The sequence below is a fragment of the Caretta caretta genome, chromosome 14 (genome assembly GCF_965140235.1).
Source record: "Caretta caretta isolate rCarCar2 chromosome 14, rCarCar1.hap1, whole genome shotgun sequence".
Classification (NCBI taxonomy): Eukaryota; Metazoa; Chordata; order Testudines; family Cheloniidae; genus Caretta; species Caretta caretta.
Window position 1 is genome coordinate 38,496,991 of NC_134219.1, and position 26,673 is coordinate 38,523,663.

General features: G+C 44.6%; 2 protein-coding genes across 3 annotated transcripts; both read right to left on the minus strand.

Moving 5' to 3' along the window:
• Positions 1-418: 418 nt before the first annotated feature.
• Positions 419-1,375, minus strand: LOC125621628 (olfactory receptor 14A16-like). Its single transcript, XM_048818758.2, has one exon. The coding sequence runs from the start codon at positions 1,373-1,375 to the stop codon at positions 419-421; it is 957 nt and encodes a 318-aa protein (XP_048674715.1).
• A 17,998-nt stretch (positions 1,376-19,373) lies between these two features.
• Positions 19,374-24,137, minus strand: LOC125621626 (olfactory receptor 14A16-like). 2 transcript variants are annotated; one of them, XM_075119049.1, is made up of 2 exons: positions 24,097-24,137; positions 19,374-20,394 (listed from the first exon to the last, which is right to left on the minus strand). In XM_075119049.1, the coding sequence occupies exons 1-2, from the start codon at positions 24,135-24,137 to the stop codon at positions 19,419-19,421; spliced, it is 1,017 nt and encodes a 338-aa protein (XP_074975150.1). In that variant the 3' UTR covers positions 19,374-19,418. The 2 variants fall into 2 exon arrangements, with proteins under 2 accessions (XP_074975150.1, XP_074975151.1); XM_075119050.1 differs by lacking the exon at positions 24,097-24,137 and having other exon boundaries at positions 19,374-20,409.
• Between the last annotated feature and the right edge of the window lie 2,536 nt (positions 24,138-26,673).

The following is a 26,673-nucleotide window of genomic DNA, read 5'->3' on the forward strand; positions in this document are numbered from 1 at the left end:
CCACAAGTACTCCTTTTCTTTTTGCATTCTATATCTGATCTCTCAGTCCTTCTCCCAGAGGAAACTTGCACAACACCTTCAAGGGATGAGCCTGGGAGCTTAAATTCATAACTTTGCTAGATCCTAAAAATCATGGACTGAATAGAGACACTGGATTTATGGCTTATTACAACAATCTGTAATCCACTAACCACCCCACCCCCTGCCTCCTTCCCTATGACCTGAGACGTGTTAATGGGTAACTTACTTACACTGATATAAACCTATAATAACTCCACTGATTTAGTGGAGCAAGTGTGGATTTACCACTATAAATACAGCATTTTGCATAAAAAATCACATACCATATTCTTATGGGGACAATAACAGAGTATCATCAATTGATTGTGTTTGTAAAGAAACACAGATAAAACCATGTTCATAAGAGAAATATAGACATTTTATTCTTTGTGAATAATCTCCACCCAGTCAGTTTCCTCAGGGAAGCTTTGATTTCCTTGTTCCTCATGCTGTAGATGATCGGATTCATCACTGGCGGCAGCACAGAATAAAGAACAGCCACCATGAGATCCAGACCTGATGGAGAGCTGGAGGTGGGTTTCAGATATGCAAAGATGCCAGTGGAAACAAACAAGGAGACCACAATGAGGTGAGGGAGGCAGGTGGATAGGGCTTTATGCCTACCCTGCTCAGAGGGGATTCTCAGCACTGTTTGCAAGATCTGAGTATATGACACAATTAAAAAAACAAAACAGCTTAAGCCTAAGCATGCACTCAAGATGAGTACCTCAACTTCACCAAGGTATGTGTCAGAGCAGGCGAGCTTGAGTAGCTGAGGGATTTCACAGAAGAACTGATCCACCATGTTGCCTCCACAGAAGGAGATTGCAAATGTGTTCCTGGTGTGCAGTGAAGAATAGACAGTTACAATGATCCAGGCACTGGTTGCCATTTGGACACAAGCTCTCCTGTTCATTATAGTCTCATAGTGCAGTGGTTTGCAGATGGCGATGTATCGATCGTACGCCATGATGGTGAGTAAGGCGAAGTTGGCTACAGCAAAGAAGACGAGGAAAAAGACTTGGGCAACACATCCAGAATAGGAAATGGATCTGGTGTTCATGAGGGAATTAGCCATGGACTTGGGGATGGTGACAGAGATGGTACCGAGGTCCAGGATGGACAAATTCATCAGGAAGAAGTACATGGGGCTGTGAAGGTGGTGGTCAAGAGCTATGACTATGATGATGAGAAGATTCCCTGTCAGGACTGCCAGGTAAAGCACTAGAAACACCACAAAGTGCAAAATCTGCAGCTCCCGAATGTCAGAGAATCCCAGGAGAAGGAACTCAGTTATGTAGGTTTGGTTGGACATTTTCTTTCTTAGTTCATAGTGTCCTGCCTGTGGAGGGAAAGACAAGGGCAATGGCCAGGATTATAGTGAGAGAGGGAATGACTCCAATTCCCCTCTCCATAATATCTCATTATATAAATGTCAAAGGTGCACAGCATTCATCACTTCTATTGACTGGAGTAGTGAGGGCTCCTCACTGCTCACAACCAGAGCACGACTCTGGTGCGTTATCAAGGGAGTGTAAATTGGCATCGCTTCCTTAAAGTCAATGTAGCTGGGGTCAGTTTACTCCATCTGAGGATCTGGCCTAATATGTGGCTTGATCAAATGCAGTATGGAGGATGGAACAAAACAACCCAAATCCAAGAATGTTAGCCAGCATTGTGCCCCTATTGCTACAGACACCAACTAAAATGCCTACACAGTCTGATTCCCACTTTTCTGGGAAATGCAGGGTAGACTCATCCGGAGTCCCACATGGCAGCTCGTCTGTGATGATTCCACCCCAATACCACACAGATGGCCTGCTGCCTGTTTACACATTGATTTATGGCACCAAATTGTAGCTGCATTTCCATCTCTGGGCGATGATGGGCTAGTAGCGTCGCTCAGTTACTGCTAGGTTGTATTGTTTCCCTCTGTGACTTTATCTCTGTATTGTGTGGGTCAGTGGCAGTCAGGAGACTTGGGTTCTACTCTTGGCTCCACCACAGCCTCTCCTGCCCGGCCTTCCATACAGTTTTGCAACCCCCATGTGGCCCTTGGGCCAAAAAGTCTGCGCAGATTTAGGCTGAAATTGTTTGGTTCTCACAACCACAATGAAAAGTTAATTTTTTCTGATGAAATTTTTAAAAAAAAATCTGATCTCTAGATGTCTGCATAATTTGATAGTTAAAGTCTCAAATAGTTCTAATGACAATTCATATTTCTGATATTAAATTTTCCCTGTACATTAATACTCTAACATATTTAATTGAAATAGAAAACTTACTTTCGTAGACTCATAGAATCATAGAAGTGGAAGGGACCTCGAGAGATCATCTAGTCCAGTCCCCTGCACTCATGGCAGGACTAAGTATTATCTAGACCAGAGGTGGGCAAACTTTTTGGCCCAAGGGCCACATGGTAGTTGAAAAACTGTATGGAGGGCAGGGTAGGGGAGGCTGTGCCTCCTCAAACAGCCTGGCCCCTGCCCCTATCCGCCTCCTCCCACTTCCAGCCCCCTGACTGCCCCCCTCAGAATCTCTGACCCATCCAACCCCCCCTGCTCCTTGTTCCCTGACCACCTCTCCCGAGACCCCGTGCCCCTAATCGCTGATGTGGCCCGCTGGCCGTAGTTTGCCCACCCTGATCTAGATTATCCCTGACAGGTGTTTGTCTAATCTGCTCTTAAAAATCTCCAATGAAGGAGACACCACAACCTCCCTAGGCAATTTTTTCCAGTGCTTAACCACTCTGACAGTTAGGAAGTTTTTTCCTAATGTCCAACCTAAACCTTCCTTGCTGCAATTTAAAGCCATTGCTTCTTGTCCTATCCTCAGAGGTTAAGAGGAACAACTTCTCTCCCTCCTCCTTGTAACAACCTTTTATGTACTTGAAAACTGTTATCAGGTCCCCTCTCAGTCTTCTCTTCTCCAGACTAAATGAACCAATTTTTTTTTTTCAATCTTCACTCATAAGTCATGTTTTCTAGACCTTTGATAATTTTTGTTGCTTTTCTCTGGACTTTCTCTAATTTGTCCACATCTTTCCTGAAATGTGGTGCCCAGAACTGGACACACTACTCCAGTTGAGGCCTAATCAGCACAGAGTAGAGCAGAAGAATTACTTCTCATGTCTTGCTTACAACACTCCTGCTAATACAACTCAGAATGAGATTTGCTTTTTTTGTAACAGTGTTGCACTTTTGACTCATATTTAGCTTGTTATCCACTATGACTCCCAGATTCCTTTCCACAGTACACCTTCCTAGGCAGTCATTTGCTATTTTGTATGTGTGCAACTAATTGTTCCTTCCTAAGTGGAGAACTTTGCATTTGTCCTCATTGAATTTCATCCTATTTACTTCAGACCATTTCTCCAGTTTGTCCAGATAATTTTGAATTATAACCCTATCCACTTGCAACCCCTCCCAGCTTGGTATCATCTGCAAACTTTATAAGTGTACTCTCTGTGCCATTATCTAAATCATTGATGAAGATATTGAACAGAACCAGACCTAGAACCGATCCCTGTGGGACCCCACTCGTTACACCCCTCAAGCATGACTGAACCATTCATAACTACTCTCTGGGAACAGTTTTCCAACCAGTTATGCACCCACCTTATAGTAGCTCCATCTAGGTTGCATTTCCCTAGTTTGTTTATGAGAAGGTCATGCGAGACAGTACTAAAAGCCTTACTAAAGTCAAGATATACCACATCTACTGATTCTTCCCTATCCATACGGCTTTTTACCCTGTCAAAGAAAGCTATCAGGTTGGTTTGACAGGATTTGTTCTTGACAAACCCATACTGACTGTTACTTATCACCTCATTATTGTCTAGATGTTTGCAAATTGATCGCTTAATTATTTGCTCCTTTATCTTTCTGGGTACAGAAGTTAAGCTGACTGGTCTGTAATTCCATGGATTATCCTTATTTCCCTTTTTATAGATGGGCACTATATTTGCCCTTTTCCAGTCTTCTGGAATCTCTCCCATCTTCCATGACTTTTCAAAGATAATCACTAATGGCTCAGATATCTCCTCAGTCAGCTCCTTGAGTATTCTAGGATGCATTTCATCAGGCCCTGGTCACTTGAAGACATCTAACATGTCTAAGTAATTTTTAACTTGTTCTTTCCCTTTCTTAGCCTCTGATCCTACCTCATTTTCACTGCATTCACTATGTTAGACGTCCAATCGCCACCAACCTTCTTGGTGAAAACTGAAACAAAGAAGTCATTGAACACCTCTTCCATTTCCACATTTTCTGTTATTGTTTTTCCCCCCCCATTGAGTAATGGGCCTACCCTGTCCTTAGTCTTCCTCTTGCTTCTAATGTATTTGTAGAATGTTTTCTTTTTACCCTTTATGTCCCCAGCTAGTTTGATCTCGTTTTGTGCCTTGACCTTTCTAATTTTGTCCCTACACACTTGTGATATTTGTTCATATTCATCCTTTGTAATTTGACCTAGTTTTCACTTTTTGTAGGACTCTTTTTTGAGTTTTAGATCATTGAAGATCTCCTGGTTAAGCCAAGGTAGTCTCTTGCCATACTTCTTATCTTTCTTACACAATGGGATAGTTTGCTCTTGTGCCCTTAATAATGTCTCTTTGAAAAACTGCCAATTGTCTTCTATTATTTTTCCCCTTAGACTTGCTTCCCATGGGATTTTACCTACCAACTCCCTGAGTTTGCTAAAAAGTCTGCCTTCCTGAAATCCATTGTCTTTATTGCGCTGTTGTAGATAAATCTCTGCATTAACCATCTTCACATAACTTTCATATGACTTTGTATTATGCCTCTATTTTCCTACAACTTTATATCAGATCCTTATATAGAAAACTTTGTATTGAGCCTTGGTATAATGTTAAAAATGTCTTTTTGCTAGAAGTAGAATAAGATCTCTCCCTCCTGCCCCCCCCCGTTAATCAATTGACCTGTTGAATGAACAAGGTGTGAATGGGTAAGGCGTGGAAGGCAAGCACCTCCAGACAGCTGCAACCGTTGGAGAGGAGATGGAAGCCAGACCCAAGAACAATAAAACTTGTCAAGTGGGCTCACTAAAGAAGATCAAACATATTGACGGCCTTGGGAGTTAGAAGCGATCACCTTCTTTTGAAAATACCCTCTTTGAAAATAAATGTGGCAGCATTAAGACAATACCCAGAAGGAAGCAGCACAAAGGACCAATGGACACAGACACAGATTTCGTATCTGGCATAGATTTGCATGAGAGAGAAGCTGCTATAAATATGAGGTGTCTTGCAGAGGACCCCAAGTCAACATCGGAGCATCGATCCGGATCGACAGAAGCCCTGCTCCACCCCTCCCACATCTAATTCACCTGGCCAGTGAAGTTAAGGGGAGCAACTAGTTGGTAACAACAACAAGATGGAGTGTGCTTGTGTGTGTATGTGAGTGCATGAGTGTAATATATACCGCATGCATATGATAGAGTATTGATTGATACATGTATTACCAATAAATGTGGTGCTTTGCCTTATTCCCCCTGAAAAGATCCTGTGCAGTACTTTAAGTACAACACTGTTTTTCCTCCTACCATTGCTTAGAATCATGAACTCTACCATTTCATGATCACTTTCACCCAAGACACCTTCCACTTTCAAATTCTCAACCAGTTCCTCCCTATTTGTCAAAATCAAATCTAGAACAGCCTCTCCCCTAGTAGCTTTCTCCACCTTCTGAAATAAAAAATTGTCTCCCATGCATTCCAAGAACTTGTTGGATAATCTGTGCTCTGCTGTGTTATTTTCCCAACAGATGTCTGGGTAGCTGAAGTCCCCCATCACCACCAAGTCCTATGCTTTGGATGATTTTGTTAGTTGTTTAAAAAAAGCTTCATCCACCTCTTCTACCTGGTTAGGTGGTCTGCAGTAGACCCCTACCATGACATTGTCCTTGTTTTTTACCCCTTTTATCCTTACCCAGAGACTTTCAACAAGTCTGTCTCCTATTTCCATCTCAACTTCAGTTCAAGTGTATACATTTTTAATATATAAGGCAACACCTCCTCCGTTTTCCCCTGCCTGTCCTTCCTGACCAACTGTACCCTTCTATACCAATATTCCAGTCATGTGTATTATCCCACCAAGTCTCCATGATGCCAACTATGTCATAGTTGTGTTTATTTACTAGTATTTTGAGTTCTTCCTGCTTATTCCCCATATTTCTCACATTAGTATACAGACATCTAAGATACTGATTTGATTCTCCCCCCTCCAGTTATGTCTTGTCTCTCCCTTATTTCTGCTATAGCAGCCCATGCTTCCCCCAGATTCCAACACTTCTCCCAGGTCTCCATGTTTTTGACTTACCTGTGGGCTTTGGTCACCTGCCCCCGTTGAACCTAGTTTAAAGCCCTCCTCACTAGGTTAGCCAGTCCGTATCCAAATATGCTCTTGCCTTTCTTCTTTATCCCAATTTGCAGTGCATTTGATCTTGCAGTGTTAGGAATCATTGGTCATTATCTATCTATCTATCTATGCATCCACTGCCAGGATTGCTTGGTTCTCTCTCTTTCCGAAAGCCTCTCCCAGCTCTAGAGCTGATGCTGGCTTGTGCAAGCTTCAGATACGGTCACAGCCCAGGATGTTCATGTTCTGGGGCTAAATAGCTGACTCCAGTCTCTAGGGCTGTGAGCCCAGGTCTGCTCTCACCTCTGGATCAAACCACCCTGACAACCTGCACTAGCTGATCCTAACCCCACAGAGTGGGAACAGTACCTGCTCTGGATCTCACATGATGGCAACGTCCCTGGAAGGACCCTTGGCTAAAAGCAAGGCAGGGCTAAGTCACAAAGGGGGTCCCCACAGGATGGCAAAATAAAATATAAATTTGTAGCACAGACATGTGACCTACAATAGCTAAGAGCCTAGTGGCACCAGAGTCTCAGCTGGCCTGGAATGTCCTGTTCCTTCATTAACTCCACATAATTACCTCTGAGTGAGCAGAGATGTTTTTCTCCTGAATTGCACCAGCAGCTCTTGGGATGCAGCCACCAGAGGAACCCACAGTTCAGGCTGTCCTGGCTCCTTGAAGTTGGTCACTAAGAGGTACCCAGAGGCAAACACTAAAAACTAAGGACCAGGTCCTGAGCTGGTGTAAATTGATGGTGTAAAGTTCCATTGACTTCAGAGTAGCAAGGGCTGTTTACACCAGTTGGGATCTGATTCATTTACTTCCATGGAGCTACATCCATTTACACCATCTGGGAATCTGGCCCATGATGCAGTTTCCAATCCATATTCTTTGCCTGTGAAACTGAACCAAAGAAGAGTCAAAAGTTCATAATCAGTCTGCTCTTTCCTAGTGCTTTATCCATTGAGATTAGTTACAAGGGTAATTTGTGGGGGTGACAGCGTGATTCATTACCACTTGGGACAGAACTCTGGAGGAATTCTGTGGTGTGGAGATTTTCTGTATCTGATCTTCAACTTCTCTTGGGATGAATGGGCCAGCTTTCTTGCCTTCTTTCTTTCTCAGTAGTTCCATTTTTTTCCTTTTTGCAGACAACACTAAAATAAAAGGCTCCTTTGGCTGCAGATGCAATGTTTAAAAGTGTTAAATTCACACTAGACATTCATGTCAGAGAATGAAATACAAAGGGCCAGATCCCCAGTGGGTATAAATCAGCCCTAGATCTATTGGAATCAATGGTTCAGATCCCCAGCTAGTTCAAATCAGGGTAGCTCCACTGGAGTGAATGGGTCAGTGCCCCAGTTTCTGTAAATCACCTCTGGCTGCCTTGGAGTCAAAGGGTCCAGATCCCCAAACAGCTGTTGTGTAAATCAGCCACAGCCCCACTGAAGTCAATTAGACCAGTTCCTCAGCTGATGTAAACTGGCAGAGTGCTATGGAACTAGGCCAGGTTACTCGGATTGAATATATGTGCCGTGATGTCTAGCATATTGTTTATTCCTTTATCTCAGATTTTTATTGCTGGACATCACAATCCCATTTTAATGATCATGGAATATTCCAATAACATTGTTAATAGAAACCTGTGAGATGGGTACCCAGCCAGTAAATGAACTGATGAATATTATAACTACACAGCAACACCCCTATAGTGAAGGTTGTGCCAGGACTTCTGCTTAAAATTCCACCTTTCTTTAAAAAAATGATACGCTTAGTCAAAATTCTTTGACATTTAATGTGCCTTAGGAGGGTGCAGGGTAGGGTTAATGACCCCAAATTTGGGTCACCTGAGCTAAGGGTTGTGGAGGTATCAGCCCAGTTAAAAGTTTCTAGGTTTGTTCATTTTGCTTAGAGCTAGAGATCAAACTATCATAGAATCCTAGAATATCAGGGTTGGAAGGGACCTCAGGAGATCATCTAGTCCAACCCCCTGCTCAAAGCAGGACCAATCCCCAATTAAATCATCCCAGCCAGGGCTTTGTCAAGCCTGACCTTAAAAACTTCTAAGGAAGGAGATTCTACCACCTCCCTAGGTAACGCATTCCTGTGTTTCACCACCCTCCTAGTGAAAAAGATTTTCCTAATATCCAACCTAAACCTCCCCCACTGCAACTTGAGACCATTACTCCTTGTCCTGTCCTCTTCTACCACTGAGAATAGTCTAGAACCATCTTCTCTGGAACCACCTCTCAGGTAGTTGAAAGCAGCTATCAAATCCCCCCTCATTCTTCTCTTCTGCAGACTAAACAATCCCAGTTCCCTCAGCCTCTCCTCATAAGTCATGTGTTTTAGATCCCCTAATCATTTTTGTTGCCCTTCGCTGGACTCTCTCCAATTTATCCACATCCTTCTTGTAGTGTGGGGCCCAAAACTGGACACAGTACTCCAGATGAGGCCTCACCAATGTCGAATAGAGGGGAACGATCATGTCCCTCGATCTGCTCGCTGTGCCCCTACTTATACATCCCAAAATGCCATTGGCCTTCTTGGCAACAAGGGCACACTGCTGACTCATATCCAGCTTCTCGTCCACTGTCACCCCTAGGTCCTTTTCCGCAGAACTGCTGCCTAGCCATTCGGTCCCTAGTCTGTAGCTGTGCATTGGGTTCTTCCGTCTTAAGTGCAGGATCCTGCACTTATCCTTATTGAACCTCATCAGATTTCTTTTGGCCCAATCCTCCAATTTGTCTAGGTCCCTCTGTATCCTATCCCTGCCCTCCAGCATATCTACCACTCCTCCCAGTTTAGTATCATCCGCAAATTTGCTGAGAGTGCAATCCACACCATCCTCCAGATCATTTATGAAGATATTGAACAAAACCGGCCCCAGGACCGACCCCTGGGGCACTCCACTTGACACCAGCTGCCAACTAGATATGGAGCCATTGATCACTACCCGTTGAGCCCGACAATCTAGCCAACTTTCTACCCACCTTATAGTGCATTCATCTAGCCCATACTTCTTTAACTTGCTGACAAGAATACTGTGGGAGACCGTGTCAAAAGCTTTGCTAAAGTCAAGAAACAATACATCCACTGCTTTCCCTTCATCCACAGAACCAGTAATCTCATCATAGAAGGCGATTAGATTAGTCAGGCATGACCTTCCCTTCGTGAATCCATGCTGACTGTTCCTGATCACTTTCCTCTCACGTAAGTGCTTCAGGATTGATTCTTTGAGGACCTGCTCCATGATTTTTCCGGGGACTGAGGTGAGGCTGACTGGCCTGTAGTTCCCAGGATCCTCCTTCTTCCCTTTTTTAAAGATTGGCACTACATTAGCCTTTTTCCAGTCATCTGGGGCTTCCCCCGTTCGCCACGAGTTTTCAAAGATAATGGCCAATGGCTCTGCAATCACAGCCGCCAATTCCTTCAGCACTCTCGGATGCAACTCGTCCGGCCCCATGGACTTGTGCACGTCCAGCTTTTCTAAATAGTGCCTAACCACCTCTTTCTCCACAGAGGGCTGGCCATCTATCCCCCATGTTGTGATGCCCAGCGCAGCAGTCTGGGAGCTGACCTTGTTTGTGAAGACAGAGGCAAAAAAAGCATTGAGTACATTAGCTTTTTCCACATCCTCTGTCACTAGGTTGCCTCCCTCATTCATTGAGGGGCCCACACTATCCTTGGCTTTCTTCTTGTTGCCAACATACCTGAAGAAACCCTTCTTGTTACTCTTGACATCTCTCGCTAGCTGCAGCTCCAGGTGCGATTTGGCCCTCCTAATTTCATTCCTACATGCCCGAGCAATATTTTTATACTCTTCCCTGGTCATATGTCCAACCTTCCACTTCTTGTAAGCTTCTTTTTTATGTTTAAGAGCCGCTAAGATTTCACCGTTAAGCCAAGCTGGTTGCCTGCCATATTTACTATTCTTTCGATACATCGGGATGGTTTGTCCCTGTTACCTCACCAGGGATTCCTTGAAATACAGCCAGCTCTCCTGGACTCCTTTCCCCTTCATGTTAGTCCCCCAGGGGGTCCTACCCATCTGTTCCCTGAGGGAGTCGAAGTCTGCTTTCCTGAAGTCCAGGGTCCGTATCCTGCTGCTTACCTTTCTTCCCTGTGTCAGGGTCCTGAACTCAACCAACTCATGGTCACTGCCTCCCAGATTCCCATCCACTTTTGCTTCCCCTACTAATTCTTCCCGGTTTGTGAGCAGCAGGTCAAGAAAAGCTCCCCCCCTAGTTGGCTCCTCTAGCACTTGCACCAGGAAATTGTCCCCTACGCTTTCCAAAAACTTCCTGGATTGTCTGTGCACTGCTGTATTGCTCTCCCAGCAGATATCAGGAAAATTAAAGTCACCCATGAGAACCAGGGCGTGCGATCTAGTAGCTTCTGCGAGCTGCCGGAAGAAAGCCTCATCCACCTCATCCCCCTGGTCCGGTGGTCTATAGCAGACTCCCACCACTACATCACTCTTGTTGCTCACACTTCTAAACTTAATCCAGAGACTCTCAGGTTTTTCTGCAGTTTCGTACCTGAGCTCTGAGCAGTCATACTGCTCCCTTACATACAGTGCTACTCCCCCACCTGTTCTGCCCTGCCTGTCCTTCCTGAACAGTTTATAACCATCCATGACAGTACTCCAGTCATGTGAGTTATCCCACCAAGTCTTTGTTATTCCAATCACATCATAATTCCTTGACATCACCAGGACCTCCAGTTCTCCCTGCTTGTTTCCAAGGCTTTGTGCATTCGTATATAAGCACTTGAGATAACCTGCTGATCGCCCCTCATTCTCAGTATGAGGCAGGAGCCCACCCCTCACAGACGTTCCTGCCTGTGCTTCCTCCCAGTATCCCGCTTTCCCACTTACCTCAGGGCTTTGGTCTCCTTCCCCCGGTGAACCTAGTTTAAAGCCCTCCTCACTAGGTTAGCCAGCCTGCTCGCAAAGATGCTCTTCCCTCTCTTCGTTAGGTGGAGCCCGTCTCTGCCCAGCACTCCTCCTTCTTGGAACACCATCCCATGGTCGAAGAATCCAAAGCCTTCTCTCCGACACCACCTGCGTAGCCATTCGTTGACTTCCAGGATTCGATGGATTGATGTGATGTTGGTCAAAATGGTCTCAAGCTGTTGAGTTTTACCCAATGTAGTGCATGGCCCCCACTAAATCTTTGGGGGACTCAAATTGAGAATGAAATTTAAGAAAATGGGCACATTTTACTGAATGTTTGTGCCAGTACAGAAGGCGGGCTAGAGGGTTTCCTTCCCTTTCCATTCTGTAGCTCATTAAAGCTCATTTTTTGTAAGTGCACTAGAAGCTGAAGGGTTACTCGGATTGCTCTGACATTTGGTGTGCCTCAGGCAGGCGCGGCGTGTCATTCGCATTCCAAATTTGTTGTCATTTGGCTAAGGACTTCCGGAGTTATAAGCCCCTCCATAACTCCCATTTTCCTTCTGCTGCCTTATACTGTTAAACTGCGAGACACTAATGACTGGATCAATCACAGACCTCATTGTGATTGACGGCTGTGAACTCACCCTTCAATTAACATAGCTAACAATTAGTTAACCAAAAGCCCCCACCTAAGACAAGAGTAGTTTTGAGCTGAATGGCAGGAAGTTGTTATAGTTTGAGTCCTGGGTGGCAATTTTTTTTTTTTTTTTGCGAGGGGAGGAATGTAATCAAAGCTTTTGGGTGACAAATTAGACATGTTCATGCTTCCTGAGAGGGCAGGGGTCATTAGGGGGCAGAGGAGTAGGGGAAAGGGGGAAGAGAGGTTTGGGACTGCAGCAAGGGGAGAGTGTTATGGGTAGGGGGATAAATGGGGAAGGTTCGTAGGTGGGGGGAAAGGTGGGGGCTCAAATGAGGGAGGCACAGCACCCCTTTGCTCTGGCAGTGTGCCCCAACCCCTGCACCCTCAACTCAGTCACTGCACCCAACTCCCTGCACCCTACAGCTCTACCAATGTACCCCAGTCCCCTGCACCCCCCAGCTCTGCCACTGCCACCCAACCCTGCTACACCCCAGCATTGCCAGTGCACCCCACCCCCGCACCCCATGCTCCCAGCTCTGAGAATGCACCCCAACCCATGCACAACCCCTGCACACATCCACCAGTTCTCTTAAGCCAGGTCTACACTACAGTCCTATATTGGTATAAATACATCACTTAGGGATGTGAAAAATCCACACCCCTGAGCGATGTACTTATAGCGACCTAATCCCCAATTTAGACAGCATTAGGTTGGTGGGAGAGCTTCTCCCATTGACATAGCTACTGCCTCTCACATAGGAGCATCTTCAATTAAGTGCTACAGCACCGCAGCTGTGCCGATGCAGCATTTTAAGTGTAGACCTGTCCTTTCACTGTGAGCTCCCTGGAGCACGGACTGTCTCTGTTACTATAGTGGTGCTGCACCACTGTTATGGTTATTGTTCAGGTTAGAATCATAGAATATCAGGGTTGGAAGGGACCTCAGGAGGTCAAAGGAGGTCAAAGCAGGACCAATCCCCAGCTAAATCATCCCAGCCAGGGCTTTGTCAAGCCAGGCCTTAAAAATCTCTAAGGATGGAGATTCCACCACCTCCCTAGGGAACCCATTCCAGTGCTTCACCACCCTCCTAGTGAAATAGTGTTTCCTAATATCCAACCTAGACTTCCCCCACTGCAACTTGAGACCACTGCTCCTTGTTCTGTCATCTGCTACCACTGAGAACAGCCTAGCTCCATCCTCTTTGGAACCCCCCTTCAGGTAGTTGAAGGCTTCTATCAAATCCCCCCTCACTCTTCTCTTCTGCAGACTAAATAACCCTAGATCCCTCAGCCTGTCCTCGTAAGTCATGTGCCCCAGTCCCCAAATCATTTCCGTTGCCTTCTGCTGAACTCTCTCCAGTTTGTTCACATCCTTTCTGTCATAAATATAATGGGAAGGGTAACCACCTTTCTGTCCACAGTGCTATAAAATCCCTCCTGGCCAGAGGCAAAACCCTTTCACCTGTAAAGGGCTAAGAAGCTAAGATAACCTCGCTGGCACCTGACCAAAATGACCAATGAGGAGGCAAGATACTTTCAAAGCTGGAGGTGGGGAGACAAAGGGTCTGTCTGTCTTTTGGCTTTTGCCGGGAACAGATCAGGAATGCAGCTCAGAACTCCTGTAAAAAGTTAGTAAGTAATCTAGCTAGAAATGTGTTAGATTTCTTTTGTTTAATGGCAGGTAAAATATGCTGTGTTGAATGGAATGTATATTCCTGTTTTTGTGTCTTTTTGGAACTTAAGGTTTTGCCTAGAGGGATTCTCTATGTTTTGAATCTGATTACCCTGTAAGGTATTTACCATCCTGATTTTTACAGAGATGATTCTTTTACTTTTTCTTTAATGAAAAGTCTTATTTTAAGAACCTGATTGTTTTTCCATTGTTCTTAAGATCGAAGGGTTTGGGTCTGTGTTCATCTGTACAAATTGGTGAGGATTTTTATCAAGTCTTCCCCAGGAAAGGGGGTATAGGGCTTGCAGGGATATTTTTGAGGGAAGACATCTCCAAGCGTGCTCTTTCCCTGTTGTTTGTTTAACATGCTTGGTGGTGGCAGCATAGGGTTCAAGGACAAGGCAAAGTTTATACCTTGGGGAAGTTTTTACCCTAAGCTGGTAAGAATAAGCTTAGGGGGGTTTTCATGCTGGTCCCCATATCTGTACCCTAGAGTTCAGAGTGGGGAAGGAACCTTGACATAATTCTATAGTGGGGGGACCAAAACTGGACGCAATACTCTGGGTGTGGCCTCACCAGTGCCGAATAGAGGGGAATAATCACTTCCCTCGATCTGCTGGCAGTGCTCCTACTAATACAGCCCAATATGCCATTGGTCTTCTTGGCAACAAGGGCACCCTGCTGACTCATATCCAGCTTCTCGTCCACTGTAATCCCCAGGTCCTTTTCTGTAGAACTGCTGCTTAGCCAGTCGGTCCCCAAGCTGAAGCGGTGCATGGGATTCTTTCTTCCTAAGTGCAGAACTCTGCACTTGTCCTTGTTGAACCTCATCAGGTTTCTTTCGGCCCAATCCTCCTTTTGTAGACAAAACTGTGTAGTGTAGACAAGGCCACAGTGTCACAGCTAAATATGAGGTAGAACAGATAGTTTAGCGTAAGTAGTTAGCACATATTCCAACGGACTATTCAAGATGAAGTGTCCCGTTAACACTCCTCCAGTCGTAGAACAAAAGAGAGCACACAGAAGCCCAAGTGGCAGCTGTACAATCTTCCCCCACTCAACAGTCTCTGGAAATGTGCCTCTACACTGCCCTGGAAGGACCCTTTTCATACAGAAAAGGAGGTTCCCTTCTCCATATCCCTGCATGCTTCCTTAGTAATGGACCACAAGGGTGCAAATTATTGCCAGTAATGCTGATATTAGTGTCATGGGGAGACATCCTCTGGGAACTGGACAAAGATCCCCAGTGCATTTCATACAGGCCACCATAAAGAAATCAGAAAAAAACTAACAATTATTTATCCAGAGTGGAACAGCTTCAAATGGAGTGATTGTGGGAGCCTCACTTCAGAATACCCCTAACACTAACAACGAGGACAGGGGCTCTGGATCCTTTCCCTATGCAAGCCTTTGTCAATGATGATCTCTCACTCTACTCCATTCATCAGTGTGGTGTCTGAAGTCACTGACACATCAGGTCCCAGAATCCTAATTATTGAAAGAAGCCAGGAAGAGTGGAAGAACGACTCCCCCCTCTATTGAAATGGGGTACTACCAGTGTTGTAACACTCAGTGAGCCAAATCCAGCCCTGGTGTCAGAGGGCACAACCTTAATGTAGTTAACATTGCCCTGCCAGTTTACAGAAGAGCTGAATTTGTGCTGTTCCTCGCAAGACCCACAGCTCCAAGTCCGGAGACTCCTTGCAAGTTCCCAGATACGAAATGCCTTAAAATCAAGTGACAGAAATATTTGTTCATTTGGACTGGTAAGAAAGCTCAAACACTAGACCTCTTACCAGTATTGTAAGAATATATGCAAAATACACTGACTTGGCCCACCAAATCCTCACCCATTCATCCTGGGTAACATTCTCCTTCCTTCAGCATAAAAATCTCCCATTAACCGACTAATTTTTCACCATTAACCAACTGCAAAATTTCCCCCATCAATCAACTAGAACATTCTCCTCCTTCAACCAGCTGTAGACCTCTCTGCTCTCCACTAACCAGGCAAATCAGTCCTTCACCACCCATAGACTCCTCTGCCCTCTACTAATGATAAGATTATCCTCCATTCACCCACCAAAACATTCTCCAGCAGAACCAGCCATAGACCTCTTTGCACTTCATCACGCATAGTCTTCTGCACTTGACAACAATCACAGACCTTCCCTCCTCCTTATTCCTTATTCACAATCCATACAATTCACCTTAACCAAACTGGACTTCTTCCCTTTTCAATGACCAGGAGATCATTCCCCATTCATTGACTTTAACATTCTCCCTCCTCAACCAGTGAAACTTCCATATAATTTTCCCATCAACCCAGCCAAGCCCTCAAGGAAAGCTTGGGAGAACAGGTAGGCCAGCAGCACATCCTGAAGGTCAACGGACTTGGTTTTCAGCTTCAGAAGACAATTCCAGTGTCAATGAAGCATCATTGGTTTATTCAGGTGCCTCAACAGATTACTGTTGCCCTGGTGTCTAAATTAGGGTGAGGGGAGGGACACTGTACCTTGATGTTTTCCAATGAGGCCTAACTGCTAGGGATGTTAATGTTGTTTGGCTGGGAGGTTGCTCTGATAGGTGATGAATGAATGTCAATATTTATTGAAATATACAGCATAACATAACAACAAACAAAGCTTGAAAGCAGGGCTGGCCAAAACATGGGATTTCTGCTTCGTGGGAAATGTTGCTATTTCAAAATTTCCCTCTAACTGAAAACTCTGGGCGGGATGTTTTAGAAACACCAACACATGGTGCTTCAGAAACAAAATTTGCTCCACAGGACCCCGGCATCTGCTGAGTAAAATTGACATTCTTGTCAGTTTCACGGCTGCTAATAGGAGCAGAATGTGAGTTTCACTCAACAGGTGATTCCAGGCTCCCAGGCCAGCTGGTTGCCCAGACTATGAGACTCAGTGGCCATTTTGGGAAGCCACCTGGGCCGAAAGTCTGGAAGCCCTGGTGCTTCTGGGCCAGGGCTGTCTGCATGCTGAGACTGCCCTAGAGCCATGGCCCTTGGGAACCCAAACCAGGATCTTCAAACTTCCTGCTTCTTAACAGCTCAGCTTGGCAGGCAGGGCTCCATTGCCAATCTGACCTTGCTTCCCTGAAAGTTCATCAAACCTGAGATGTTCTGTGAATTATTTTGGGTTCTATGAATCAGCATTTTTGGACAAAACTCTTGTTTCATCAGAAATTTTCCATCCAACTCTACTTGTGAGCTACCCTGTGATTTACCTCTGCTGGAAGCTGGAGTAACCTCCTACTCTGTATCACTGGAAAAACTGAATGTATATACAGCTAAATCTTTTTCGTGTGAATAATTACATTGCTTTTTCAGGGAATGTGATTCAGCTGAGTTGATGGCCCCATGTGAATATTCCAGCAATGCAGATAGAAACGTTCATGGAAACAGTGACATTTAGGCAAATGGGATGGAGCTTTGGTGAGTGCACGCAATGGCACTTGCATGGAAGCTAGGGAAGGAACTGGTCTTCCAAATGCTCACCATGTTGGTCAACATCATGGTGATGAGCATGCTGGTGAGCAGGATGTCCAGGAGAGACAGGTTCATGATGAAGAGTCGGAATGGACTGGTGAGTCTGGAGAAGAAGGCCCAGAGATTCTGGCTTTGAGATAAAATTGTTAGTTTATGTTAATAATTCAGACCCCAGAAGGGGAGAGTAATTCCAATGCACCAAATGTAAGGCTTTATTTGACTGGGAAAGGAGAGAAATGGAGACAGTGTCAGGGTTTGACACCAATTTGTTGTTCGCCTTCAGCCCTAGGCATAACCCTAACCCGTGTTCAACAGGGACTTAAGCATGAGTTTACCTTTCAACCTTCAATGGGGCCACTCATAAGATTAAAGTTAAGAATGTGCTGAAGTGGCTGTGGAATCAGGGTCTTTGTACAGAATATTCAAAGGGACTGAGTTTTAAATTCATACTCATGAGTGTTTGGAACAGATCCTCAGCCGGTGAAAATTCTCAGAGATCTATTGACTTCAGTGGAGCTATGACAATTTAAACCATCTGAGGATTGGCTCCTTGATTTTTAAGGATTCCCAGTGTGATACTTGCATTTGTTCACAGAAGCAAAAGAGAGCATGTTAAAAATGTATCCTGTCAAAACAGCTCAAAGGTCAAACACCGAGTATTTTACAACGAACTGTTTGTAAATAACAGCTAGAATAAGAGAGAGCCATAAAAATCTTTGTTAAATAATGTTTAATAAGGAGTCCTTATGAGAAAATCATGATCTGGACATAGACAATCGTTAACAGGAAAAGAAGCACAATAATTTGCACAATAATTTCCATAGATTATTCATTAGCTAGCTAGCTAACATAATTCACAATCAAATAGAAATCTATCATGATGACAAAATGAGGTTGTGTGTTAGGACAAGGAAGGTCCTGTCTGTCTGTCTCTCTATCTAATCACATACTCTGCTTTTCTCTGTCATATATGTAGTGTACACAACCATGCACAAAGATAATATCCTAATACTAATAACTGGCCAGCTTCTGAGATCCTTTCTCAGTTTGGATGTGAGTAGATCGACACAGGAAGGCGTATGGAACACCAGATCAGTGCATGTGATGGCCCTTTTCCGCTTACACCAAGGTTAGAACAAAATGACCCCAGACAAGAAGCTTACACCCGTGTTCATGTCACTACAGAGTGCTGCCTAGTGACTTTCAGCCAGAACCGCATCAGTAGTAAACGTGTGATGTCATTGGGTCTACTGTGCATTGGTGCTGGTCTAGCTGAGTTGGGAAATCAGACCCTGACCTCTCTGTCACACTCACTTTCTTCAGGGTGCTGTCAGCCAAATCTGAATCCTTGTGTATATAGGCTATTGGCCTTGTGTATATAGGCCAAATCCTGATCTCCTTGAAGTGATGGGCTAAACCCGAGTGGCTTCCATGGAATACAAATTTGACCTCATTATCCTGTGTCAGGTTTTCTTTAGGAAACTCTGGAAAAAGTTTCTCTTCAAAACACTCTTTTCACCATAGCAACAATGACACCGTTTTTACATATTCAATAGGTAAAAATAATAGAAAAGATGCCTACCTCAGATTGTTATTTCTCTAACATCATTAATAATACAATAATACCCCAACAGTCGATACATAATCATTTCATGAAGAACTCAGCCAAGCAGAAACCTCTTTTGTACCCTTTTATCATTGTGGGGAGCAAACCTTCAGCTCGCTCAGAAAACCCCATCAAAGAGATGACATAGTGGCACTTCCAAGAGAGGACAAACATTGAAATTCCTGTCAAACCAAACATTCACCATCTCCCCAGGCTTTCCCACCTCCACAACTTCCTGGAACAAAGAAACAAAACAAACCACCAACCAACCAGTTAAGCCAAAAAAAATGCTAAAAATCTGACAAACAAACAAACAAAAAGCACAAAGAACAAATGCATTGATAGCTCAATCAGAGATTTTATCCCCCAAAACAAGAAGAGCCAGAGATCTCACTATGGACTTTGCTTTGGCTACTGATTTTATGGGCAAGGTGCTCAGATAGTATGGTGATGGGTAGCAGTATATGATAGATTCCAATCTTATTTACATTGCTCTAAACCTATAGTAACTCCATTTTTCTGAGTCATGTTTGTCTGGATTTTTCCTAGTGTAAATACCCAATTCTGCATAAACAGATTGCACAGTATTTTCTCATGCAGGCGATAATGTCATCAGCTGATTATATTTATAAAGAAAAACAGAGTGAAATTGTTACTGAAGGAGAAATAAGGACATTTTATTCTTAGAGAATAACCTCCAAACTATCAGTTTACTCAATGCACCTTTGAGCTCCTTGTTCCTCATGCCATAGATGATCGGATTCATCATTGGTGGCAACACAGAATAGAGAACAGCCACCACGAGATCCAGACCTGAGGTAGAACTGGAGGTGGGTTTCAAGTAGGCAAAGGTCCCCGTGCAAATAAACAAGGAGACCACAATGAGGTGAGGGAGGCAGGTGGAGAAGGCTTTATGCCTGCCCTGCTCAGAGGGGATTCTCAGCACTGTGGTGAAGATCTGAACATATGACACAATTATGAAAATAAAGCAGCTTGAGGCTAAGCACACACTAAAGATGAGAAACCCAGCTTCACTGATTTCAGAATCAGAGCAAGCGAGCTTGAGTAGCTGGGGGACTTCACAGAAGAACTGCTCCACAATGTTGCCTCCACAGAAAGATATTGCAAAGGTGTTTCCAGTGTGCACTGCAGAGTAGAGAAGAACACTGATCCAGGCACTGGCTGCCATTTGGACACAAGCTCTTCTGTTCATCACTGTCTCATAGTTCAGTGGTTGGCAGATGGCAGTGTATCGGTCGTACGCCATGATGGTCAGTATGGCAAAATCTGCTGAAGCAAAGAAGAAGATGAGAAAGACTTGGGCAGCACATCCAGCATAAGAAATAGATCTTGTGTTCATGAGGGAGTTAGCCATGGATTTGGGGATGGTGACAGAGATGGAGCCAAGGTCTAGAATGGACAGATTCATCAGGAAGAAGTACATGGGGGTATGAAGGTGGTGGTCGAGGGCTATGGCTGTGATGATGAGAAGGTTCTCCAGCAGGGATATCAGGTAAAGCCCTAGAAACACCACAAAGTATAAAATCTGCAGGTCTGGAACATCAGAGAATCCCAGGAGAAGGAATTCGGTCATGGTGGTTTGGTTGGACATTTTCTTCCTCAGTACACTGTGTGATGGCTGCAGGGGGAATGAGAAGGACAATGGTCAGGATGAGAGCAACAGAGGGAATTGCCCTGATTCCCCTTTCTCTAATATCTCATTATGTGAATGCCAAAGGTGCACAGAACTCGTCACTTACAATGAGTAGGTGTTGGCAGTGCTCCTCACCTCTGACAATCAGTCAGTCATGTTATCACACTATTGTAAATTGGGTCAGATCCTTTAAAGTCAATGGAGCTTCGTTACTTTACCCCATCTGACAATTTGGCCCACGATGTTGCTTGTTAAACACAGCCTGATTCCCACGTAGACACACACAGCATGGTAAGTAGCAGCTCATCTCTCATTTTTCTACCCCAAGCTCTGTGCCTAAAGACTGAGCTGCCTACTTCCAAACTGATTTATGGCACCAACTCCCAGCTGCAGTTCGGCTGGCGTATAACAATGGACAAACAGCATCCCTCCATCATCACTGTGTTGTATTGTTTACTCTGTGCGTGAGGTGCAGGGATTGCCAGGACACTTGGACTCTACTCTTGTCTCTGCCAATGACCTGCTGTGTGACACTGGGCAGTCATTTCCCCTCTTTCTGCCTCAGTTTCCCTTCCCTCCATTTCTCTGCTGTCTCTACTAGGACTGTAAGGGCTTTCGTAGAGGGGCTGTGGGGCAGATTTTTAAAGGTATTGATGCACCTAGTGGGATTCTCAAAAGCATCAGGGCCCTCAACATCCCTTGAAATCAACGAGTTATAAGCTCCTAGGTGCTTCTGAAAGTCCCACTAGGTTCCAAAATACCTGTGGAAACATAGCCCCATGTCTCGTTATGTGTAAGTCTGCACACCCATTGACACCGAGTATACTCAGCCAGCAGACGTGTGAAGCTACGACAGGCGCTCTGACTTCTACTCTCAGTGAGCTCCCGTATGTCCTTGAACGGGTCAGGATAGACAGGGGTTGTCTGCTTGGCTCAACTCTAACTCAGGGTTTAAAGGGGATAGTCTGTATAAAACAGAGTCTGTGAGCTGTCAACTTTACTGGTTATTCAGTTGTTACCTCCTCGCAACTATCCCTTTGAAAGAGTAATCACACAGATACAATAGAATAAATGGTTTGAAATTCAGGGTTTATCAGGCAATATTAATGTTCTCCAGTTTATTTGAAGTTTAAGGCTGGTTGGAAATTTTCAGCTGTGTTCTTTTTAATCAAGACTGGATTTTCAGCTAAACAACAACAATCTCAGAATCTGTCTGCTTTTCTCCAAACATTTTTGGACTGTTCTGTAAAGAAACTGAAAACTCAAAACCCAAACATTTTTGTTTTTTCGATTAAAAAATCCACTTTTCAGCAGAAAGTTTTCATTTGCCAAAAACTGAGGGGGGGGGAAATGGATTTGGGGTTTTCAGTGAAAACTCAAAATTTTCCTGAAAGGTGGAAAAATTCCAATCAGCAGTAAATATCTGATTAATTTGAGAGTAAAAGTCTTAACGAGTTCAGATCGTAATTCATATTTATCCTCTTAATTTTCCCTCTATGTTCATCCCCAAACCTAGTTAATTGAAAAAGCAAACTTACTGTGCTGATCTTTGTGGATTTTTCCCCAATGTATGATCCAATCAGTCATCCAGCACAACGATTCTTTGGTCAATATCTATCTATGTACCAGAATCTAGAAGCGAAAAGCACATGCATCTGAGAATTCTTTCCCCCTTCATTTTGAGACTGCACTGCCAGAACTAGACTCATTCCTGTTGCTCTCTGCAGATGAGCTGCGTGTAGCTGGTGCTGGGCATCACTGGCATTAAAGGACTGATGCTGCAGGAAGGTAATTTATTCATATCTATTTCCTAAGGGCGGGTGGGACTCACCTCTGGGCCTCTGCTGCTGAGCTGTGCAGGGCTCCAGGGAGTAAGTGCAGAGATGCCGAGCTGATGAAGGCAAAAGAGCCATTCTGTCCCTCCAGTCCGACCCTCACATAGCATGGGGCCTATGATCTCCCCCAGCATTCCCTGATTCCAGCCCAGCTTCTGTGTTATCTGTGGGCCAGGATTGCAAAGATGGAGACAGCCACCTATGGGGATTTATCAATGCTCCGAAATGAGCTCGGTGCCTAAGTCCAATGGTCATTCAGTGGGAGTGAGTAGCTTAACCTGCTTAGATGCTATTGTACATCCCAATAGGCAGCTGTCATAAATATAAAGGGAAGGGTCAACACCTTTAAAATCCCATCTGGCCAGAGGAAAAACCCTTGCACCTGTAAAGGGTTAAGAAGCTAGGATAACCTCGCTGGCACCTGACCAAAATGACCAATGAGGAATCATAGAATCATAGAACATCAGAGTTGGAAGGGACCTCTGGAGGTCATCTAGTCCAACCCCCTGCCCAGAGCAGGACCAATCCCAACTAAATCATCCCAGCCACGGCTTTGTCAAGCCTGACCTTAAAATCTTCTAAGGAAGGGGATTCTACCACCTCCCTAGGTAAAGCATTCCACTGTTTCACCACCCTCCTAGTGAAAAAGTTTTTCCTAATATCCAACCTAAATCTCCCCATCTGCAACTTGAGACCATTACTCCTTGTCCTGTCATCTGCTATGACTGAGAATAGTCTAGATCCATCCCCTTTGATCCATCTTTCAGGTAGTTAAAAGCAGCTATCAAATCCCCCCTCATTCTTCTCTTCCGCAGACTAAACAATCCCAGTTCCCTCAGCCTCTCCTCATAACTCATGTGTTTTAGATCCCCTAATCATTTTTGTTGCCCTTCGCTGGACTATCTCCAATTTATCCACATCCTTCTTGTAGTATGGGGCCCAAAACTGGACACAGTACTCCAGATGAGGCCTCACCAATGTCGAATAGAGGGGAACGATCACGTCCCTCGATCTGCTGGCAATGCCCCTACTTATGCACCCCAAAATGCCATTGGCCTTCTTGGCAACAAGGGCACACTGCTGACTCATATCCAGCTTCTCTGTCCACTCTCTGCAGAACTGCTGCCTAGCCATCCGGTCCCTAGTCTGTAGCGGTGCATTGGATTCTTCCGTCCTAAGTGCAGAACTCTGCACTTGTCCTTGTTGAACCTCATCAGATTTCTTTTGACCAAATCCTCCAATTTGTCTAGGTCCCTCTGTATCCTATCCCTACCCTCCAGCGAATCTACCACTCCTCCCAGTTTAGGGTTATCCACAAACTTGCTGAGGGTGTAATCCACACCATCCTCCAGATCATTAATGAAAATATTGAACAAAACCAGCTCCAGGACTGACCCTTGGGGCACTCTGCTAGATACCGGCTGCCAACTAGAAATGGAGCCATTGATCGCTACCTGTTGAGCCTGACAATCTAGCCAACTTTCTACCCACCTTGTAGTGCATCCATCCAGCCCATACTTCTTTAACTTGCTGACAAGAATACTATGGGAGACCGTGTCAAAAGCTTTGCTAAAGTCGAGGAATAACATGTCCACTGCTTTCCCTTCATCCACAGAACCAGTTATCTCATCATAAAAGGCAATTAGATTAGTCAGGCATGACTTGCCCTTGGTGAATCCATGCTGACTGTTCCTGATCACTTTCCTCTCGTCTAAATGCTTCAGAATTGATTCCTTGAGGACGTGCTCCATGATTTTTCTGGGGACTGAGGTCAGGCTGACCGGCCTGTAGTTCCCAGGATCCTCCTTCTTCCCTTTTTTAAAGAGGGGCACTACGTTAGCCTTTTTCCAGTCGTCCGGGACTTCCCCAGATCGCCATGCATTTTCAAAGATAATGGCCAATGGCTCTGCAATCACATCCGCCAATTCCTTTGCAACGCATCCAGCCCCATGGACTTGTGCAAGTCCAGTTTTTCTAAATAGTCTCGAAACACTTCTTCCTTCACAGAGGGCTGGCAACCTCCTCCCCATGCTGTGCTGCCCAGTGCAGCAGTCTGGGAGCTGACCTTGTTCGTGAAGACAGAGGAAAAAAAGCATTGAGTACATTAGCTTTTTCCACATCCTCTGTCACTAGGTTGCCTCCCTCATTCAGTAAGGGGCCCACAATTTCCTTGGCTTTCTTCTTGTTGCCAACATACCTGAAGAAACTCTTCTTGTTACTCCTAACATCCCTCGCTAGCTGCAACTCCAGGTGTGATTTAGCCTTCCTGATTTCATTCCTACATGCCCGAGCAATATTTATATACTCATCCCTGGTCATTAGTCCAATCTTCCACTTCTTGTAAGCCTCTTTTTTGTGTTTAAGAACAGCAAGGATTTCACTGTTAAGCCAAGCTGGTCGCCTGTCATATTTACTATTCTTTCTACACATCGGGATGGTTTGTCCCTGTAAGCACAATAAGGATTCTTTAAAATACAGCCAGCTCTCCTGGACTCCTTTCCCCCTCATGTTATTCTCCCAGGGGATCCTGCCCATCAGTTCCCAGAGGGAGTCAAAGTCTGCTTTTCTGAAGTCTAGGGTCCGTATTCTGTTGCTTTCCTTTCTTCCTTGTGTCAGGATCCTAAACTCGACCATCTCATGGTCACTGCCTCCCAGGTTCCCATCCACTTTTGCTTCCCCTACTAATTCTTCCCAGTTTGTGAGCAGCAGGTCAAGAAGAGCTCTGCCCCTAGTTGGTTCCTCCAGCACTTGCCCCAGGAAATTGTCCCCTACGCTTTCCAAAAACTTCCTGGATTGTCTGTGCACCGCTATTATTGCTCTCCCAGCAGATATTGGGGTGATTGAAGTCGCCCATGAGAACCAGGGAGTGTGATCTAGTATCTTCTGCGGGTTGCCGGAAGAAAGCCTCGTCCACCTCATCCTCAGGAGACAAGATACTTTCAAAGCTGGAGGGGGGGAGAGACATAGATTCTCTCTGTCTGTGTTGTTTTTGCCGGGACCAGAGCAGGAATGCAGGTCAGATCTCCTGTAAAGGGCTAATAAGCAATCTAGTTAGATTCAGTTTTGTTTAAATGGCTGAGAAAATAAGCTGTGCTGAATGGAATGTATATTCCTGTTTTTGTGTCTTTTTGGAACTTAAGGTTTTGCCTAGAGGGATTCTCTATGCTTTGAATCTGATTACCCTGTAAGTTATTTACATTCCTGATTTTACAGAGGTGATTCTTTTACTTTTTCTTCAGTTAAAATTCTTCTTTTAAGAACCTGATTGCTTTTTCATTGTTCTTAAGATCCAAGGGTTTGGGTCTGTGTTCACCTATGCAAATTGGTGAGGATTTTTATCAAGCCTTCCCCAGGAAAGGGGGTGTAGGGTTTGGGGAGGATTTTGGTGGGGAAGACGTTTCCAAGTGGGCTCTTCCCGATTATATATTTGTTAGACGCTTGGTGGTGGCAGCGAAAAAGTCCAAGGGCAAAAGGTAAAATAGTTTGTAACTTGGGGAAGTTTTAACCTAAGCTGGTAAAAATAAGCTTAGGGGGTTTTTCATGCAGGTCTCCACATCTGCACTCGAGAGTTCAGAGTGGGGAAGGAACCTTGACATGGTGGCAGAGCAGTAGGATTAACTTAAACTCATTTTGAGATTTTTTGAACCAGAAGCACAGATTTTTTAAAAGGAAATATTTTTTTTTCCTTTGAGCTGTTGGAAAGCAGGTTTTAAGGTGAAAGCAGTTAGAGTTTTTTTTCTCTCTGCTTGGGGGCCACAGCAGAGACAAAAGGGAATTGTCTTTTGTGAGCTGGAGTTTTCTTTACCTAAAGGCAGGGTAGTTAACTTCCTGCAGGGAAATTCACAAGTCTTCACAGACCTGAAGTTGTTTTTTACCTAAGAGCACCTAATGGGGTTTTCTGTCTATTTGCCTGGAGACAAAGGTGTTAGGGTCCTTTTTAAGAATTTTTCTGTAGGCTGACAATCACTATCAGACAACATAGGTATTTGGTTACAGCACAACATATATATATATATATATATATATATATTTTGACAAGCCAAGTTTTTTGTTTGTTTGTTTGTTTTATTTCTAACTCTCGGGTGTAAAGTTAGTTAAAAACAGAGAGGCAAACATGACAGAGCCCAAGGCAGAAACAGCCAAAGAGGCTGCCCACAGGAGAGCTATGGAGGCAGCAAAAGAGGCAGAAAACACCAAGAGGCTGCTCACAGGAGAGCAATGGAGGCAAAGGAAAAAGAAATGGAGGAGAAGGAAAAAGAGCAGAAGCATGCACTGGAGATGCAGAAGGCAAAGGCTGAGCAGAATCTACTGGATAACCCTAACCATCCGACTCCAGCAATCCACAAATGGGAGTGACTATGTCCACAGTATAATCAATCCAGTGATATTGCTGAATATTTTCTCGCCTTTGAGAGACT